This window comes from Microcebus murinus, chromosome 6, assembly GCF_040939455.1.
Source record: "Microcebus murinus isolate Inina chromosome 6, M.murinus_Inina_mat1.0, whole genome shotgun sequence".
In the NCBI taxonomy this organism is placed as follows: domain Eukaryota; kingdom Metazoa; phylum Chordata; class Mammalia; order Primates; family Cheirogaleidae; genus Microcebus; species Microcebus murinus.
The window spans coordinates 6,549,444-6,567,963 of NC_134109.1; the positions used below are offsets into that span (position 1 = coordinate 6,549,444).

Below are 18,520 nucleotides of genomic sequence, written 5' to 3' on the forward strand. Positions count from 1 at the left end.
CTCGGCGTTGGGGCCCCCATGGGAGACCTTCCCCATCCTTCCCAGTGGTTTCCCTCGCGAGTCCCAGATTCTCCCCGGAATTCCAGGGACTCAGCGGCCGAGTGGGCGGAGAAGCAGGGCTCGGAGCGCCGCTCCGGGCAGGGGCCAGTTCCCAGCGCCCTCGCCCTGTCGGGGCAGCGAAGGGCGCAGGGATAGAGCTCCGGGACAAAGCTGGCAAGGCCCGGCCTCCTGGGGCTCAGACTCCAGATCTGCAGTCCCGGGCTGGGAGTGGAAACGCAGCCCCTCCGCGCGCTCCAGCAGGGGACCTGGGTGGGGATGGGCGGAGGAGCCCGGGGGTAGGGAAGGGACAAAGAGCAGCCCTGCTGCGGGGAGAGAGCGACCTCCGTGTCACAGTCCTATTGTTCGTCGTATCTCAGACCACGCTGAACTCTGGTGCCCCCGGGAGGGAGAAGGGGAGCCGTCGCCCAGATCGTGGGTATTTGTTTATTGGGGGTGAGGGAGGGAGGGAGTGAGGGCGGGGGACACGGGCCCGGGAGGGGCCTAGGCGCCCATTTGCTCGCGTCGCCTTTAAGGGAAGCCCTGCCCTACCTTTCCCACCGTGCCCCTCCGCCCCGCAGCCGTACCTGCATTTTAAAAGCGCCCTGTAGCCCTGGGATTGGCCAAGGCCGCGTCCTCCGGGCGCAGAAACTTGAACCGCGGAGAGAGGGGGTTGGAAACCCAGCGGCTGGACTGTACCATCTCCACGGCTTCCCCGCGTGCGCCCCACCCCTCCCACACACCCCCAAAGAGGCCCAATCAGACGGGCAGGAGGGCGGGACTGCGGCCCGAACGCGCCTCTGGCGGGGCGCCGGGCGGGCGGGCGCACCGCGCCGGGGGACGTCGGGGCCGCCGAGCCCCGCTCGCCCCACGTCTCCCCGGGAGGCGGGGCCGGGCCGCAGCGCCCCGCCCTCTCCCCGCCCGGGGTGGGCGGGGCGGCGGGGCTCCGGGAGCTGAGCCGGGGGCCGGCCTCCGCCTGCCTCGCCGGAGCCCGAGAGCGCCCGGCAGCGCGGTCCCGGCTCGGCGGTCGTCTCCGCTAGCTGAGCCCCGAGGCGCGCGAGCTCCCGGGAAGCCCGGCCGGGCGCTGCGCGAGGCGCGAGGCGGCGCGGGGCGGGCCGCACGCGCCCCCGGCCTCTCCCCGCCCGCGCGCGGACCGGCCCAGCGTAGCCCCCGCGCGGGGAGCGCGGGCCGGGCGAGGGCGAGGGCGATGCCGCGGTGACGGCCCCGCCATGGCGAAGCCCGCGGCGGCGGCGGCGGCGGCGGCGGCGTCGGAGGAGCTGAGCCAGGTGCCGGACGAGGAGCTGCTGCGCTGGAGCAAGGAGGAGCTGGCGCGGCGGCTGCGGCGCGCCGAGGGCGAGAAGGTGGGCCTCATGCTGGAGCACGGCGGCCTGATGCGCGACGTGAACCGGCGGCTGCAGCAGCACCTGCTGGAGATCCGCGGTCTCAAGGACGTGAACCAGCGGCTGCAGGACGACAACCAGGAGCTGCGCGAGCTCTGCTGCTTCCTCGACGACGACCGGCAGAAGGGGCGCAAGCTGGCGCGCGAGTGGCAGCGCTTCGGGCGCCACGCGGCCGGCGCCGTGTGGCACGAGGTGGCCCGCTCCCAGCAGAAGCTGCGCGAGCTCGAGGCGCGCCAGGAGGCCCTGATGCGCGAGAACCTGGAGCTCAAGGAGCTGGTGCTGCTGCTGGACGAGGAGCGCGCGGCGCTGGCGGCGGCGGGGGGCGCGGGGGGCGGCGGCGGCGCGGGCTCCCGCAGCTCCATCGACAGCCAGGCCAGCCTGAGCGGGCCGCTGGCCGGGGGCTCGGCGGGCGCGGGGGCCCGCGACGTGGGCGATGGCAGCAGCACGTCGAGCGCGGGCAGCGGCGGCAGCCCCGACCACCACCACCACGTCCCGCCCCCGCTGCTGCCTCCTGGGCCGCACAAGGCCCCCGACTGCAAGGCGGGAGCCACGCACCGGTCCCTGGACGACCTGTCGGCGCCACCGCACCACCGCAGCATCCCCAATGGCCTGCACGGTAAGGACCGCGCGGGCCGGGCAGCGCGGGTCTGCTGGGTCGGAGCCCCTAACTTCAGCTGGTCGCCGGGGGTCCTCCCTGGCCACCCCTCTGGTGCCTGGCGCGGCGGCTTCTCCAGACCCCTCCTCCAGCTGACCTCTGGGCCGGGGGATCTCGCGCCCGCCCGCAGTGGGGCTCTGGGTGGCGGCGACCTGGTCAAGTGATAGTGCCTGACCCTGTCCAGCTCGGAATCTTCAGCCGGCCCGCCCCTGAAAAAGTTTGTCGCTTGCCTAGTTGTCAGTATTAGCGTGTGGCCCCGCGGGGCTGGCTGGCGGTGCCTCATCCCGGTCTGGAAATCTACGCCTGGCAGTGGGAAGCTCTAAACGGAAAAAAATGAAAGGCCGCTTGAGCCCTAGAGAATCCCCCCCCCCTGTTTCCAGCGGGGAGCAACAGGCGTCCCCCAAACCCAGGCAGCGTCCGCGTGTGTGCGGTGGCTGGAATTCCGCCCCTGCTTCCCCGGGTGGCGTTGGGGATTGGGAAGGAGCCCAGCGGTCCGTTCCTGAGGCAGAGGACCCGGGGCTGGGCGCTTCCTGGTTGGCTGCAAGTTCCGCACTTCTGGTCGGGTTACCTTTCCCAGCTGAGGCTCTGATACTTTCCCGAGGGACATGTGGGTGGAATGGAGCCGGGCTTTTCTCCTCTGTGTGCCTCAGTTTCCTTGTCTGTAAAATGGAGATTACCAAGACTGCTTTATGCGTTTGAGGTGGAGATAAGGCCTCTGAAGGGATTTGGAAGCCGCTGATCGCCTTACAGGAAGTGCAGTGGTCACCCGAGGCCGGGCGTGGGCGGGAGGGCCTTTGGCCTGGGGGAAAACTCGGGACCGTCTTCCACACCTGTGCTACTGCCCGGCCTGTGCCTGTGTGTAGGGTGCCCAGCTGGGATCCGCGGGCCCCAGCAGCCTGCTACCTGTCCCAGCCCTCCGATGAGTCCGCTCCTGCCTGGTGCTTGCGCCTCCCGGTTCTTCCACATTTTTGGTGGCTTGGCTCCCAGTTCTGGTGGCAATTTCGACTGCCTGGACTGTTTGCCTGAAGAGTGAGAATAAACAGCCCTTTCTGGTTCCCTTTAAAGCCTTTCCTAATGTAGAGAAAATGTATCCAAGGCCTTAAATAGCTGCTCTTCCCCAGAGTGACAGCAGGAGCTGGGGAGGGAGGCTTTCTCTTCGGTTTGGTGGCCAAGTGACCTCTGCAGGCGTGTTGGAGTGGGGGCTGGGCTGGGAACTATACCGCGGCGGGGAGGGGTGGCAGTGCAGCCTTTATTTACCATCCTGGCCTGTGAGTTCAGGGCAGGACTGGGTTTAGAGGGATATTTTGTTACTGATTAGCAATCTACAACTGCAACTCAGGTTTCTCTTTGTAACTCTGTACCTACTGCACCTCCCACCGTGGGCTCCTTAAGGCCGGTGGGAGTAGCTAAGTTAGGTGGTTTAATTTGTTGGAGATGCACCCTGCTGTTTAGAGCACCTCAGCCTCTTCGGCCTCACCAAAGGGGCTTGTTGGGGGCTTTTGGAGGGTCAGTTTTCTGGGCCTCAGTTTCCCCAAGTGCGGTGCTAAGGGAGTGGATTGCTGCAGTCCTGTGGCTGGGAAATGAAATGTTTCAGGTTTTCAGCTGCGTCACCAGTGACACTTGGCAAGAGTGGGTCTCTGCAGGACACTGGAGGGCTGGAGTGTTGTAGCACATTTGCAGGAAAGTGTCTGTCATGTTTTGGACAAGATGTGGCCCCAGACTGGCCCAGTGTTTGCGTCCCAACAGTGAATAATGAGGAGGGAGGGTGAGCTAGACCTGGAGGTTTTCCACCCTACTTGGTGGGGTGGGAGTGGGGGTTGAGGTGTAGGGCTTCCTGCAGAATCCGTGCTCCCCCAAGCCCCAAGTTCACTTAGAACAGGACTGCTGCAAATTTTGTGACAGCAAAGCTTTGCTTTGGGGTGAAACGGAAATTCAGCATTATTATTACGAATTTCAGTTACAGATGGGGTTGTTCTTGTTTAGTTTTGTCTCAAAGTCTTGTGCAGCCTTAAGGTGTCCTCCCACCAATGTGAACAGAATGACTGGGAACAAGGAAAGACCCTCCTCTTAGAAACTGGGCTTTTCTCACAGGAATCCTGGAGAAGCAGTGGTATGCCCATTTTACAGACAAGCAAGTGGAGGCTCAGAGAGCTTCCTCCCCTTGCCTGGGAAGGCAGCTGACATTGGAAGTGTCTGTCCTGGGTGGCAGTGTCTGTCCTGGGTGGCCAGGACAGGGTCATCTGCTGCTCAGGCCACAGGCTGGCTTGCGTCCCTGGCCTGCTGTCACTTTTGCTGTTACTATTAATCAGAGGACACTGGTGACTCCTGATTCCTGGTGCCTGACCCAGGTTTGCTCTCTTTCTCCCACGCTGGGAAGTGTCAGTTCCTTATCGGTGACCACTGAGCAGATGGTTGATAACCCCATTACCCAGAGGGTCAGGCTGTCTTGAGTGTGAATCTCAGCTCCTCCGCTAACCTTGGGCAAATCGCTAAACTTTGCTGAGCTCCTCTCTGCCCTTCTTCTGTAAGGTGGGGAGAAGGCAAAGTGCCCTGTTACCCACACAACTCTGGGGAGGTCAGGGTCAGCACGCAGTAGGTGGGTCTCTCCAGTTCAGAGTCCTTGGGGGCTTGCCAAACAGACTTCGGTTTTCTCTTACAACGCTTCGGTGTTTAGACAGCTCACCCGAATGTTTGTGTTGGATTCCCCTGTGTGGCTGCACCTGCTGATGGTGGGGACGGTGGCCCTGCAGTCCTCTCTGGGGAGCTGGTGGCGCCTGCCCGCAGCCCCGCCGCTGGGTGCCCTGGAAGGCCCCGAGTGGCCGAGGTGGGAGGTGGCCCATCTGCATTCAGGGCAGTCCCTGCCTGGCGGGGCTGTGAATGCCTATGCAAATGGTTCCGCTCCTGGGCGCGTCAGATCGAGCTCTGGGCTGGGCTGGCTGGAGTCTGGACTGGGGTGCTCTTCGCTCCAATCTAGTGTGGCACTCTGAGGCAGGGGAACCCCAAACACCAGAAAGTCAGGTTTGATTTTCAGACAGAAGAGTTTTCAGCTCTGTCTCCACCTGCCTGTCTGCCATCCCCATCCCGGGTGCCCCGCTGCAGCCCCCTGTCCCCAGGCGGTGTCTTCCCCTCCCCCCCCTTAGCTAAACCAGAGAAACCAGAACCTCCCTGCAAGCCCGTGAATGGGCCCCATTTACTTTGTAAAGTTTGGATTAAAATTTTGAGCTTCTCAAAATGAGCCGGGGTTTGTTCTCCTGCTTGTGTTTTTGTTGGTTTAAAAGGGAGGATGGAGCGGGTGGTCTGGGCCTTTAAAAAAGCAGTTTGCCCTGAATAGGTCTTTTCTGTGCAGCCTAGGGACTCAGCTAATAAGGCCGCTTTTCCTAAACCCTGGCAGGCTGGGAGCAAAGGTCAGGGAAGACAATGGGCTGGGTGAGATAAGCCTTTCCCCTCCCTTCTCTGCCTGTCCCTAGTGATCCGTCAATGGCCTTGGAGTGTTGGGTGCCCTGGGCCTCACACTCAAGGAGGGCTGGCCCCGAGGAGCACCAGTAGGCAGGAATGTGAGATGTGCCCAGCACTTCACAGTTTACCGCACAGAATTTCCCGATCCTAACCCCTTTCCCTGCAGAGCTTCCAGATGGCCCCAGGAGGGAGGCCTTAGCATCTCTGCTTTGTAGAAGGGGAAACTGAGGCTTGGAGAGGTGTGGTGGCTTGCTCCGGGTCCTATGGGGCTTGTTGGGGGGGCCCTGGGTCTCCTGTGTTAGACGACCAAGCCCGTGGCCTTGTGCCTGGTACTCAGAGAGTTCCAGGGGTGGCCTGTGCTGCAAAGTTGGGGCACCTCCTCCCCAAAAGCTAGACCCTGAGCCTGGTTGCTGCTGCCCTGTTTCCTGGTAGCAAAAAGTGGCGCAGCACCGGCTGCCTTGTGGGTGAGGGGTGTCCTTCCTCTCTTCTCTCACTGGGATGGCTCCAGCGGCTTCCCCCTGTGGCAGGTGCCCCGCCAGACCCCTCCCCCGAGCCTGGCCTCTGCACTCCTAGGACAGGCACTTGGTTGACCAGCACGATACAAAAGGAAATCAGTGGTTGTGCATAGTCTCTTCCACCCGTGGCGATTTTCCATACCACACTTGCACAGACAATTGAAAGTCTACAGCCCAAGCAAGAGTGAGACCCTGTCTGTACAAAAAATAGAAAAATGAGCTAGACATGGTGACACATACCTGTAGTCCCAGCTACTTGGGAGGCTGAGGTGGAAGGATCGCTCGAACCCAGGAGTTTGAGGTTGCTGTGAGCTGTGATGACCGCACTGCACTCTAGTGCTGGTTCCTGAACCTCCGTGGGCCTCTGTTTTCTCATCTGCAAAGTGGGAAACATTACTAACTTCCAGGTGGGGGGACGAGGAGGCGTAATGGGATGCATAAACTCAGCTGCCTAGCTGTCTCCTGCAGTACTCCACCCTGGGCATGCTTATTTGGGTGCAGCCTGCTGGTGGTTAGTGCTCTGGCTTCAGGGTACAAGCCCTGAGTGAATCTTGCCTTGCTACCTGCTCTCTGACCATGAGAGTGTACCGAACCTCTAAGCCTCAGTTTCTGCATCTGTATCCTGAATATAGTAGTACCCTGGTCCTAGAGTTGGGCCTTAAAGGACAGGTTCTGTGACCTTTCACTATTTTCTGGATCTCCCACGGATTTGCCTCCTTGGGCTGGAGGTGGGGGTTGGGGACTCCCTGACACACACCTGTGCCCAGCCCTGTGTCAGAGCCAGCTGAGTCCTTGTCTAGTTGAATGGAGGGAAGGCTGCATTCCAGGAAGGAATAAGCAGGACGGCTAAGCTGGAAGCGGGTCTGGACCACAGTTCCGAGAGCCCAGGGCCTGGGAGGCACACTCAGGATGTGTGTGGGGAAATAGCCCCTGCGGGGTTAGCACCGTTCCTGGGAGCCTTGCAGTCAGGGGAGGCTTGCGAGCCCTGCCTGGACCCTGGTGAAGGTCGCTCCTGAGTCCACTGTGCTGTGGGCAGCTCTGGGAGTCTTTGGTTGTGCAGGTGGAGAATCACTGAGAATTGTCGGAGCTGGGGGCGGGGCTGGGCTGTGGAGGGCCAGCTGGGTAGTGGGATTTGACCTCACAGGTGGTGAGGGAATTTGCTCTTCGAGCAGGAAGGGAAGCATTAGCGTTTGTTGAGAGTTTGCTGCATCTGGCTTCTGCGTGCCTCTCTGCACAGCAAGTAGTGCCGTCTGGCCCCGGGAGTGGCTTGCTATAAAGTGCTGCTCCCTAGCCTGTCTGCCTCCTTGTGACCTCTAACCTCCAGGGTCAGGCCGAGCTGTGGAGGGGGAGCTCAGGTAGGGCAGAGCCTGTGGGGGTGCTGGCTGCCCCACGTGACTGCTGGGCTCTCTGCATCTGCATGCCTAGCCCTAGCCCTGCACCCACTCACAGAATAGCCCGGCCTGCGGGTCACAGCCCCGGCTGCTCTCCCTGCCCCTACAACCAGGGCAGCCAGCATCCGTGCCTGGGATCCATGCAGGGCCTGCTCTGGATGGCTGAGCTGGGAGGCAGCTAATTCCCATCTCTCTGGTGCATGATGAGGAGGGACCCCGGTGGCTCCCCCAATAGCTTGGGGACAGAGGAACAAGCTGGTCTCCTAAGGGGATGTGATATTCCTTTGATCCCGAGAAGTCATGAGTGGCTGTCTCCCCTAAGCGAGCACCCAGAACTGGTCACTCACATGTTCCTCTGGCCTCTGCAACTGTCCCTGCTCTGACAGGTGGGGATTCTGGCCAGGTCAGGAGCTGGTCACCCAGGGATGGATGCCTGCTCTCTAGCAAGTCACCACTGACCTCCAGCTTTCAGGGGAGCAGGGCAGAAAGATCAGAGGTTTTATTGATTGGCCTGTAAATGTTCCGGGTTTGCCCTGTGCGTGCTGTTTAAACAGAGGTGGAGCATCGCCTAAGCAAAGCCAGGGCGGTGGCCCTGGGGAGTGAGTGAGCCTCCACTTCCCCTTCCTTCCTTCTGATTCCTCTGCGAAGATGGGCATCTTCCCTTCTCCCTGCATGTGGGCGTGTCCTGTAGTCAGTGTGTCATTTGCTCTAGGGTCTTCCCTCCCTCACCCTGGAAAAGCTCTTGAGTGGTGGTATCTGAGAATGGAGGAAATGCCGTGGCTGAGCCGGAAGCCCCTGCGCAAACCGAGGCACCAAGCGGCTTGGAAGGGGAAGGGCCCGCCCCGGGCTGGGCCCTGGTCCTCCTGACTCCCAGCCTTGGCACAGAGGGGCAGGTTCCGAGAACGTGTTTTAGATGGAACCAAACATGTCTGGCGTTGCGCTGAGCACTGTGGGTTCCCTCTCACTCGCCTCCCAGGTGAGTTGCTGGTGCCCGTTGGTCCCCGTTTCAGTTGAGGAACTGGGTCAGGGCGGTGGGGCCAGTGGCCCCAGGGCAGGGGTGGGGATGGGGACATGTCCAGGAGCTCCATCTGAAGGGCCAGGTTTGGCTCTCCATCTGTCCAGATGTGCCGGGAGCTGAGAGAAGGGGCGCTGACGCTGGGAGGTGAGCTGGGCCTTGTGGGCCGAGGAGAGCAGCAAAGTCAGAAGAGAGAAGGGAGGAAGAGAGCAGGTGCCCTCTCAGGGCGCTGGGCACACTTGTGCTTCCACGAGCCAGTTTTATGACACATTCTTGGGCATTCTCTCGCTATGCACCACGGCCCGGGTTTTGTCTCTTGCCTGGTGGTCGGTCCTCAGCTTGGGGCAGGTGTGGCTGCACAGGTGCCAACGTGGGGCCTGGAGATGGTGGCCTGCCCAGACACTGGCCGGGGCTGAGACCCCTGGGCCAGCCTGTCCTCTTGCAGGGCCCGGTGGAATTACCTGCCTCCCTATCTGATCGCCTCTGCTTACAGGACCAGGCGACGGGTTGAGTGCCAGAGGAAAACACTGAGCTCCGACTCCTGGTGCAGGTTGGCTGGGGACGAGGCTGCCTGCACCCGAGAGGCCCCTCCACTTTCTCCCCTAGCCTGCAACTTTCCTGAGGACACAGTCCATTCCTCCTGACACGTCGTAGGTGCTCAGGCAGCATTAGAGGGAGGAATGAGGAGCCCAGGAGGCCTTGGACGAGACCCTGGATGTGGTGAAGCCACTGTGGTCACCTGCCTTTCATTTTCATTTGTACACTTGGCACCACATGGCCTTTAGCTACCTCCAAAAAAAAAAAAATCAAACCTCCCCAAGAAGGTGGTGACACGCATAGCCCTGCCTTCCCTGTATCCCCTTAATAATTACTAAAAACATACCTTTTTGCTTTTATCAGTAGTTGCTAACTGGCTGTATATTAGGTATCACTCAGGGAACGATAGAAAATACCAGAGCCTGGGCCCATCATAGGCCCATGTGGTCGTGGGGGCATCAGAGAGTGTAACGGCTCCCGGGGGTTTGCTGGACAGACAGAGCCGTTCCGGGAAGATCCGGCAGAAAAGCCGCCGGGCCTGCGGGGCCTCTCAAGCTGGAGCTGGGCCTGTCAGTAGCTCAGCTGGGGGGGGCGCGAGGACACTGCCCCACACTGGACATGACGGAGCCTGGCTGGCCAGGTCGGGAGCTGGTGTCAGCTCGCGTTAGCGGTGAGGGAGAGACGGCCAGTGTGCGCTGCCCCCTCGCTGACCCGCGCTGCACGGCGCCCGGGGACGTGGCTTTGGTTCGGACCCGGTCCAGGCCTCGCTCGGGACACGGCCTGGCTCTCGCCTCCCGACCGCCAGGCAGCGTCCTGGGGGTGGCTGCTCTCGTCACCCCCATTTGTGCAGGGCTGGGCAGCCGGGGGTCGGGGGCGCCCTTTTTAGGCTGTTTTCAAGGAGAGGGATGCAGGCAGAGCCAGTGGCACCGAAACGGCAGCTAAGGAAAAGCGTCGACCCATTTCCAAAAATAGACCATCCGCTGTCAGGGGAAGCATCTCTTTGTCTCCCCAAATCTGTCTACCCGTCGGCTCCCAGGTTGTAAGGCAAGAAGGAGGCTGCGCTTGTCTGGGAATCTGAGGCTCCGGCGGGCACCGCGCTCCCCGCCCGCCACAAGGGCCCGATTGTGTGGGGCCCTGAACGCGCCCGCCCGCCACCGCCCGCGCACCGGCTCAGCTCCCTAATGAGCCCGCTTTGGGAGTGGCCCTTTGTGGCGGGTTCCGGCCACGCTGCCCGGGCCAAGGCTCCATTTCCCGGCTGCTTAGCGTCCCTTGGTGGCTGGCGGGACAATGGGACGCTCCCCTCCCCGGCCCCCACCCCCAGCCTGCCGTTTCCCCAGAAAATTAGGAAGCAAGTTTCTCCTCTTCCAGCGCCCACTGCCCTGGCTGGCAGAGGGGCTCCCCTCCCCTCTCCCTGCCCGGCCCCCTGGGCATTGTCTCTCCTCTTGTTCCCTTCTGGTCTGTCCCTTGGCTCCTTCCCTGCGAACAGACTCCTGTTTCCAGGGCCAAAACAATACAAATCCCCTCTCTCCCACCATCCTGCCTCTCGGGCCCCTCCCTTCCCTGTGGGCTGGGATTCCTGCCAGGAGCCCCGAGGCCAAGCCCACCTCCCTGTACACCATGCTCCTTGATCCCGGGCAGTCCCAGACCCCAGAATGGCGGCTCTGTCTCTGTCTAGTGGTCTTTTCTCATCCTGACCTCTCGGTGGCATTCGATGTCTTATCTTCCAGGACAGGGTGGTGTGCTGGTCACCTCTGACCTCCCTAACAGCCCCTCTTGCCCGTGGTAGGAAACAGCCCCCCCCATGCTGAGCCCCGAGTCTCTCTCTGCCATTTGCTCCTGATCTCAAGGCTTAGGTTCCAGTTTGCTACTGGTCATCACGCTGGCGACCCAGTGCCCTTTGGGTTTGCACCCCTTCTTGTCTCACCTGCGCTCCTGCACCCTCCCCCTAACCCGTGGCCACCCCCTTGCCAAGCTTCCCGGCTCTGGCCCTGAGCTGCCCACGGGCCACATGTGGCTGCTTCCCTTCGATTGAATTACATCTGAGTAACAGGAAACACTTCAGCCGCTCAGTCGCGCTGGTCACTCTGGGTCTGCACATGCCGGGTACCTTGCCGACAGTGGACGAGGAGCATTCCACTGTTGAAAGAGCCCTGTCGGCAGCGCAGGTCTAGACGATGTCCACAGAAGGAGGCCTGGGCACCTGACCATGTGTCAGGGGTTCCTGCTGCCTCCCTGGCGGCCACATGGGAGGCTGCCCTGGCCCTGGCCTTGCGGCCTCGTGACCCGCTTGTGCTGCACGCCACAGGCCCGTACACGAGTCGCCCTGTCCTGCCTCCTGCACAGACGGGAATCTCAGCCTTCCTCTGAGGCATAGGTCAGCCCTTGGGGGTGGGGGACAGGCCACAGGATGGGGGGCCCATAGCCCTCGTCCAGGCAGGGAGGGGCTGACAGGGTGGGCAGCTCCGGGAGGTGGTCACGACGCCCTAGGGTGCTCCGTGCCCTCCTGCTGGGTCCACACGCCAGGGCTGCCTGGATCTGCAGAGGCCCTAATCCCTTTCTGGTGAGTTTAAAGCTTGTCCCCCACGAGTGCTGGCCTGGTGTGGGCAACGTGATCTGCTCCAAAGTGCGTGGAGCTGAAGCGTTGTCAGAATCCCTGGATGAAAAGACCCCTTGTGTCTGGCGCAACCCAAACTCTGGAGCAGGAGGGAGGCGGGGGGGGGGGCTGCTGCCATCAGCAAATGCTCCAGGTCACCTGGGGCCTCGGAACCCTGCAGGGCAGGCAGGAGTGTTGGAACCTCCCAGCCTGGTGCTTTGTTTTGGGGGATGTGACAGGAGGGAGATGTGTGGGCCAACTCTGGGCTGTCCCTGGACCCTGGGCAGCCCCCACAGCCTGAGTCAGCCTGGCCTCCTCTCCGCACTGACCGAGTGGCCAGTGACCTCTGCAGCCGGCCGACCAGTGCGTCCTCCGTGGACTCCTTAACTGGGGGTGGGGGGCATGACAGGCTTCAGGGGACCCCAAAATGACTATGCACTCGTGTGGGTACTGGGATAGACCCATAGCTTTAGTCAGGGGCTGGACATGGTCCTGGGTCACGAAAGATGAAGAACTTCAGTCCGAGGGTCAGTGAGGCTTCTGCCCCGAAGCCTTTAAAAAAACACATGAGCATGATGTGCGCTCACAGTCAGCAAACGCCACACGGAACACAAGGCATCGGGTAGAGTAGAACTTAAAGGTCTTCTGTAGGTGCCCGGGTGCTCCGGACATCCCAGTGGTCCCGGCTGTGCCTGTTGCCCAGCAGCTTTGGACAGCAAGCCCTGTGCTCGCCCCTGCCCAGGCACCCTCGGGTCACCCTGTGCCTCTTTCCTGGAGTTGTTCTATTTACATAAGGTCTTGGGGTTGGTGAGTGTTGGCATGCAAGCCTTTGTTTCTTGGGCTTCTTCCTTCTAATTGTTTTCTTTCTGCCTCATCTTTGCCCGATCTCCCTGGGCCTCAGTTTACTCATCTGTGAGGTGAGCCATTTGGACCAGATCCATGGCGCTCAGAGACCCCCATGGAACGTAGGAAACTTCCAAAAGCCCGGGCCTTCCCTGTCACCAGCCTTGCCTAGGGTCTGCTTCTGGCCCAGCCTCTTCTCCCACCAGCAGAACCAGTACTTTCGGGGGCTTTTCTGGACATTCCTACTGCTTTGGGGCCTTGAGGACCTGCAGTGGCCTGCTTCCTGACCTCCGGCCCTCACCTTCCAGTGCTCCTCCGGTGGGGGAACAATCTGGCCCAGAATCAGAGAGGGTGGGGCGCCCTTACCTCCCGCCCTCGGGCTCCGCTTTCCCGCCGGCTCCACGCAGGCCAGCCCCATTGCCAGCAGGAGCAGGATAAAAATGGGGGAGTCTTCTCGTTTTCTTCTTTTGAATTGTGACCTTGATCTCTCCTCCTCACTCCTACAGACCAGGCCTCTGGTGACTTTTGAATAGGTCTGTGGGTTCCCTTTTCTCTGGCTAAATATGCATGCGTCGGGTGTCACTGGCCTCTATGACAATGGCAGGCTGGGGAGAAACCCGGAGGGCCTGGGGGCGAGGAGAAGGCAGTGTGTGCCCAGGCCTGGCCGCTGCGGGCACCCCGGGCAGACGTCCCCACCGGGTTTGACTCTGAGAGGTGCTAATGTACTCGCATGCCAGCTGCAGGAAGGATGTGTTTGTCCTCCTTCTCCCCCTCCTCTTCCTCGATGCAGCAGGGAAGGCCGCCTTTGGGGGGGGGGGTGCCTACCAGGGCCATCCCCACCTGCCGCTGGCTGGCTTGCTGACTGGCAGCTGGAGGAAGCGGAAAAGACAGTCCAAATGGAGAACCCTGCCTAGGAGGTCTGCATGGGCCTCGGCGTGCGGGGGCCTTCGGTGAGGGCTGGCAGGCAGAGGCAGGCTGGGGGGGCCCAGGGGAGACCCCAGGCGCTGGACCGGGGCTTGCCGTGTTCTCCATGAGGACAGGGACGCTGAGGCTCGAGGGGAGGGTGATGTGGCTTTGTTTATTTGCATAGCAGGCATTTCTGCAACCGACTGGTGTAGGGGCCTCCAGGCTGGAGTGGCCTCCTGCCTGCTGTGGTGTCCTGCAGCGGCACCTGGGGGTGAGCCTGCGGGAGAGGTAGGGTCAGCCCCCTAGAACCCCTGGAGGGGCCAGGAGGGCGCTGGGGTCCTCAGGCTCTCTGGCTGTGCAGAGGCACAGTCCGGCCCCGCAGCCCTGCTTGACTGCACCCGCCTCCCAAGAACACGGCTGCCCCCAGCGCCCAGGCCTCTAAGCCTGTGTCTTGCCCCCACGCCAGGCCGGGTCCTTTCCCATGTGGGGACGCGGTTCCTGCAGCAGTGAAGGAGGCGTGGGCCCAGGGCTGGGTGAGTGATGGTCTGAGCTCCTTAGGCAGTGGGAGGGGCAGGGCTGGCTGGGAGCCTGGGAAGAGTCCCTGTCACCTGCGAAGTGGAGTCTTGGCTTAGAGATCTCTGAGGACCATCCATAGGGGCATGGACTAAATTCATGAACCTTGTTCTTGATTTTTTTTTCCTTTCTAAAAAATTAGGAAACTAACAAAGTCTCCCTTGGAGGCCCTAAATGAGACTTAGTTCTGACCATTAACGTCAGGTGCTGAGGCTATTTTTTGGTAACGAGGCTCCGAGGGCTTTAGCAGCAGTTAATTTTCTTGTAGAGGGTGGCGGAAGGGTCTTGGGCGGACAAGGAGCACTGACCAGCGGCAATGGGGGTGTTGGCGGAGGGGGTGCCACCGAGGGGGTTCTGCTCCAAACCTCTGGGGCGCAACTGCCTGGGGTTCTCTCCTGTGGCAGTGGCTGCCTGGGGTCATGAGCCCCGGCCTCTGTTCTGAGATTTTATCCCTTTAATACCCTCAAGCAGCATGAGGCCCCTGGTGGGCCTGGGAGGGGTGTTTGGGGGGAAGGGGAAGGGCCCAGTGGGGAGGCTGCCCCGAGCCTTGGGCTGGTGGGGCCATTAGGGGCTGGTGAGCCTGGCTGGCATCTTGGCCACCGCTGTGTGTTCCTGTCCTGCTGGGACTGTCCCTCCCACTCCCACTCACAGGAGCAAGCAGGCCCCTGGGTGGGAAGGGCGAGACCCCCCTGTGGTGTGGGGCTTCTATCTGGGGCTGCAGTGCTTGGCTGCAGCTCACCAGCCCGGGCTGCCTCGTACTATTTGGGGCCGTGCCAAAGGTCCAGCTTCTCAGCTGGAGAAACTGGCTGGGCAGCAGGGGCGGGAAGGAGCAGTGGCAGGAGCTGGGGTGGTGTTGCTGGGTCGCCCCGCTGGCACCCCGAGCCTTGGGGACGCTGCTGTCCACGTCCCCAGTGGCTCAGATGAGAGATACTTGTTTTCGAGAGTGATGAGTTGGCATCTGGAAATGATGCCTCATTAAAGAGCTTTCTTTCTCAAAATGTGTGCATTTATCACGAAGGTGCTTTGGGAGGAGGAATCCTTGGGCTGCCTTAGTCTTATAAACACGCGGATGAGGAAACGGAGGCCCCCAGCCCGTGGGACTTCACCTGCACCCCCTCCATGCCCCACACTGCAGCACGTTCCAGTGAGTTCCCCACTGTGGCACTTAGGCAAGTGCCCCCCCACCAAGCCTGTGCCTCAGTTTCCTGCCTGTGCAAGTGGTGGGTTTGGTGGTTCAGCACCTGGACTTGGTCTGCTCCAGGCTGGGCCACCTCCAGCAGCACCACCCGCTGTGAGGGACGTTAGTGGCAGATGGGACCCATGCGTTTGGCGCCTGTGGATGGCCATGTCCCCTACCCCCAGGCCGTGCCCTGGTGGCTGTGTTTGGGAGACAGATGGGTCTGGCGTTTCCGAGTTGGCTTTTCTGCGTGTGTGCAGGGTGGGGGCAGGGTGGCTTTAGTCACCCTGAAGAGAGGTCAGGGGCCTGGCTTGGGCCCAGTGTGGCCCTGGACTCACTGGGAGACTTTAGCCAGGCGCTACTCCTTGGAGCCTCATCTATAAGAGACCCCTGCGGTCCCCTGCCGCCCTGCCCCTTTCTGGGCCTCAGACTCATGGGGGGCGTTATTGTGACTTACTGCTCGGTCTGGGTGTCACCCGAGGCAGGAAAGGGTAACCTGGAAAAAAAGGTCCACCCAGAGAAGGACAGTGGCTCTGTGTGAGGAAGAGGGAAAGGTCACCGGTCGGCAGGCCTGGGCCCCAGCCCCGAGCAGGGTCACTTCCCGGCTTCAGGCCTGAGGTCCAGGGCAGCAAGGGCTCGGGCTTGGCTGTCTTGTCCACCTCCCTGCTGCATTTGACAAAGGGCTGGGACAGCCCCTGCCGACTTGCCAGGTGGGTCCCAGGTGAGGAGGTATTTGGTTACCTGCCTGGCACCCCAAGGGTCTGTACCCCCTAAGAGGGTCCAGAGGGGGTGAGTCCTTGCACCTGAAACTCTGGTCATGGGTCCACCTGTTGGACCCCAGACAAATGCGCATACCCGCGCGCCCCACCTTTGTGCCTGTTCAGTGAGGTGCCCCGTCCGCTCTGTCTCACGGGCTGCTGAGGATCAGGCAAGATGTGTACATAGTAACAGGAACTGTGACAACAATACTAGCAGGAACAATAAAAGCTTAACAGTCGCTCAGCGCCTTCTACGTATTCACTCATTTAACCCTTGCATTTTCCCCATTTCACCGGAGAGGAGCTGAGCAGAGAGGCTGAGTAGCTCGAGGAGGTCCCAGTGTAGGAAGCAGCAGAGCTGGGCTTTGACCCCCGCACCCTGGCTCCGGGGGCCCCATACCTACCCCCTTTGTCCATGTAAAAGCAGCCTTTCCCCCATCAGCAACTTGTTCTTCTTCCAGAACTACTACGTTTTTATTGTAGGGGATTTAGAAAAATAGCTACCTTTGATTCCAGCACCCAGACGGCCTCTGCCTGTGGCTGTGAATGTGGCCCGTGGTGACGCTGTTATCAGTTCTTGGCCTGTCCTCCTTGACCCCGGGGCGCTGGCTGGGGGACTGGGCATGGTGTGGGGCAGTTCTCGTTTGGCGCTGGATTTCTTTCCCCTCCCGTGGCGGAGTTATGCGCACTCGACAGTTGGGTACATCCTGCTCCGGAGCCGTGCAGGACTGGCTCTCCGCAGCGTGCCCCATGTTGTACATTTCTCCCGGTGCGTCACACGCCCCAGATGTCGTCTCTGCCTGCGGTTTGATCTGGGACTCGCAGCCTCCCTTGTGAGCCCCAGCTCTGTCTTCCTGATTTATCCTGGGATTCCCCTGACGGCGGCAGCCCGGGAGGCGAGAACCTCTGCTGATGTGAAGCACCCGCCATATGAGCTCTACCGGGGGTGGGGAGCGAGGCAGGCCCCTCTGCCTGGGCTCTGCGCGAGGGGGAGTGCACAGGGCACAGGGCCGTGGCAAGGATGCTCCGGCCGTCACGCTTGGCAGGCATCCTGCCCGGGTGGGGGCTCTCTCACCTGGCCCGGTCAGACCTCGGGCTCCAAGCCCCCCATTCCCAACGAGATTCGTCGCCGGTGGAGTTGCAGATTATCGTCTGCCTAAATAATCCATTGCCCATCGTGGAAAAACTTGGAAGACACTGCAAAGTTCAAAATCGAAATTTAAAAACCATCCATCTATAATTAATCCTACCTTCAAAAGAGGCTGCAAAGGTAGTGCACAGGGCTCCGTGTCCCCTCCCCCAGCTTCCCCCGACGGTGACATCTCACACAAGTATAGTGTGTCATCAAAGCCAGGAACCCGGCTCAGGCCCGGCACAGCGAACCAGACTGCAGACCTGAACTCGGATGCACTCGTTTCCGTGTGGGTACGTGTGTGTGGGCACTTTCTGAGATTTTACCACATGTGTAGAATCATTACACACGCTTATTTTAAAAAAAACCAACTTCATTATTTAGAGCAGTTTTTAGATTTACAGAAAAACTGAGAAGATGGTACAGAGAGTTCCCGCAAACTCTGCACCCGGTTTCCCCGATACTCACTTCTTACAGGGGTGCTGTACGTGTGTTATGATGAATGGAGAGACATCGGTACCCTCGTACCAGCCAGAGACTGTGCTTTCTGCAGATTCCTGAGTTTTTGCTTAACGCCTTTTTTCTGTTCCGGATCCTGTCCAAGACACCCACTTTCAAAAGCACATTTTGCCACGTTGCATTCCTACAGTTTTTGATCCCACTTTTTTTTTTTTTTTAACATGAGCATGTTGAGAATCTCTCATCGCATCCTCGTCTGTCCTCTGCACACACATCATCGCAGGTGGCCCTTTGCTCTGTCCATCGTATGGACGCCCCCCCGTGACCCCAGGGTGGTCAGCGTCAGAAGCCATGCTGCCTCCTCGGTGCAGCCTTGTGGCCTCCTGCTGGTCATGGCTGTCCCTTCCTGACAGCCGTCAGAGGCCCAGTCCCAGCACCGCATCTGTGTAGGGAGGTGACAGTTTTGGAGGCACACGGGCCTCTCCCAGGACCCCCTATCCGCTGGGTGTGCCCCCCTGCGATGGCTGAGCCTGAGTGAACACGCATGTCTGAAACCTCCGGGCAGGGCAGGGAGGGGGGATTCCTTGCCTGGAGGAACAGATCGGAGCTCGGCTCTGCCCCTGCTGGGCCCAGGATCTTGGGCGAGTCCCACCACCCCCATGAGCCTCAGTTTCCCTCTGGGGAAGTTGGACACACTCAGATGTCCTTCCTAGGCTTGCTGGGGGGAGCGAATGAGGGTTTGCACGTGAAGGAACTCGCTGTGACTGCGTCAGTAACAATTAAGACCACAGATTTTTGTTCTGTTGTATGACCACGCAGCCCGGAGGTCGATTCAGTTTAAAATAGCTGCTCATATCTGGGGACGTTTCCAAAGGGTCGTCAGCTGGCAGCCCCCTTTTGTGGCCCTTCAAGGAAGGCCATGAGCAGCAGGTCCCACCAACGGGGTGTTTCTCTGCCAGCCCATTGAGAAATCCCCCTGGAAATCCTCCTTTGGCCCTGGCACAGGCAGGCGAGAGAATTGGAGACAATGGGGAAGCGGGGGACAAAAGGCACTTTTGTTCGGGCTGCCCAGGC

At 60.8% G+C, this 18,520-nt stretch overlaps 1 protein-coding gene across 1 annotated transcript in view; it reads left to right on the forward strand.

The window, feature by feature from the left end:
* Nucleotides 1–1,201: 1,201 nt before the first annotated feature.
* The window catches only part of CCDC85C (coiled-coil domain containing 85C), a 76,190-nt gene continuing 58,871 nt past the window's right edge, over nt 1,202–18,520 (forward strand). The window contains exon 1 of the mRNA XM_020285628.2: nt 1,202–2,052. Coding sequence (XP_020141217.2) covers nt 1,266–2,052 — 787 coding nt within the window. The 5' untranslated portion in view covers nt 1,202–1,265. The remainder of the gene's footprint in view (nt 2,053–18,520) is intronic.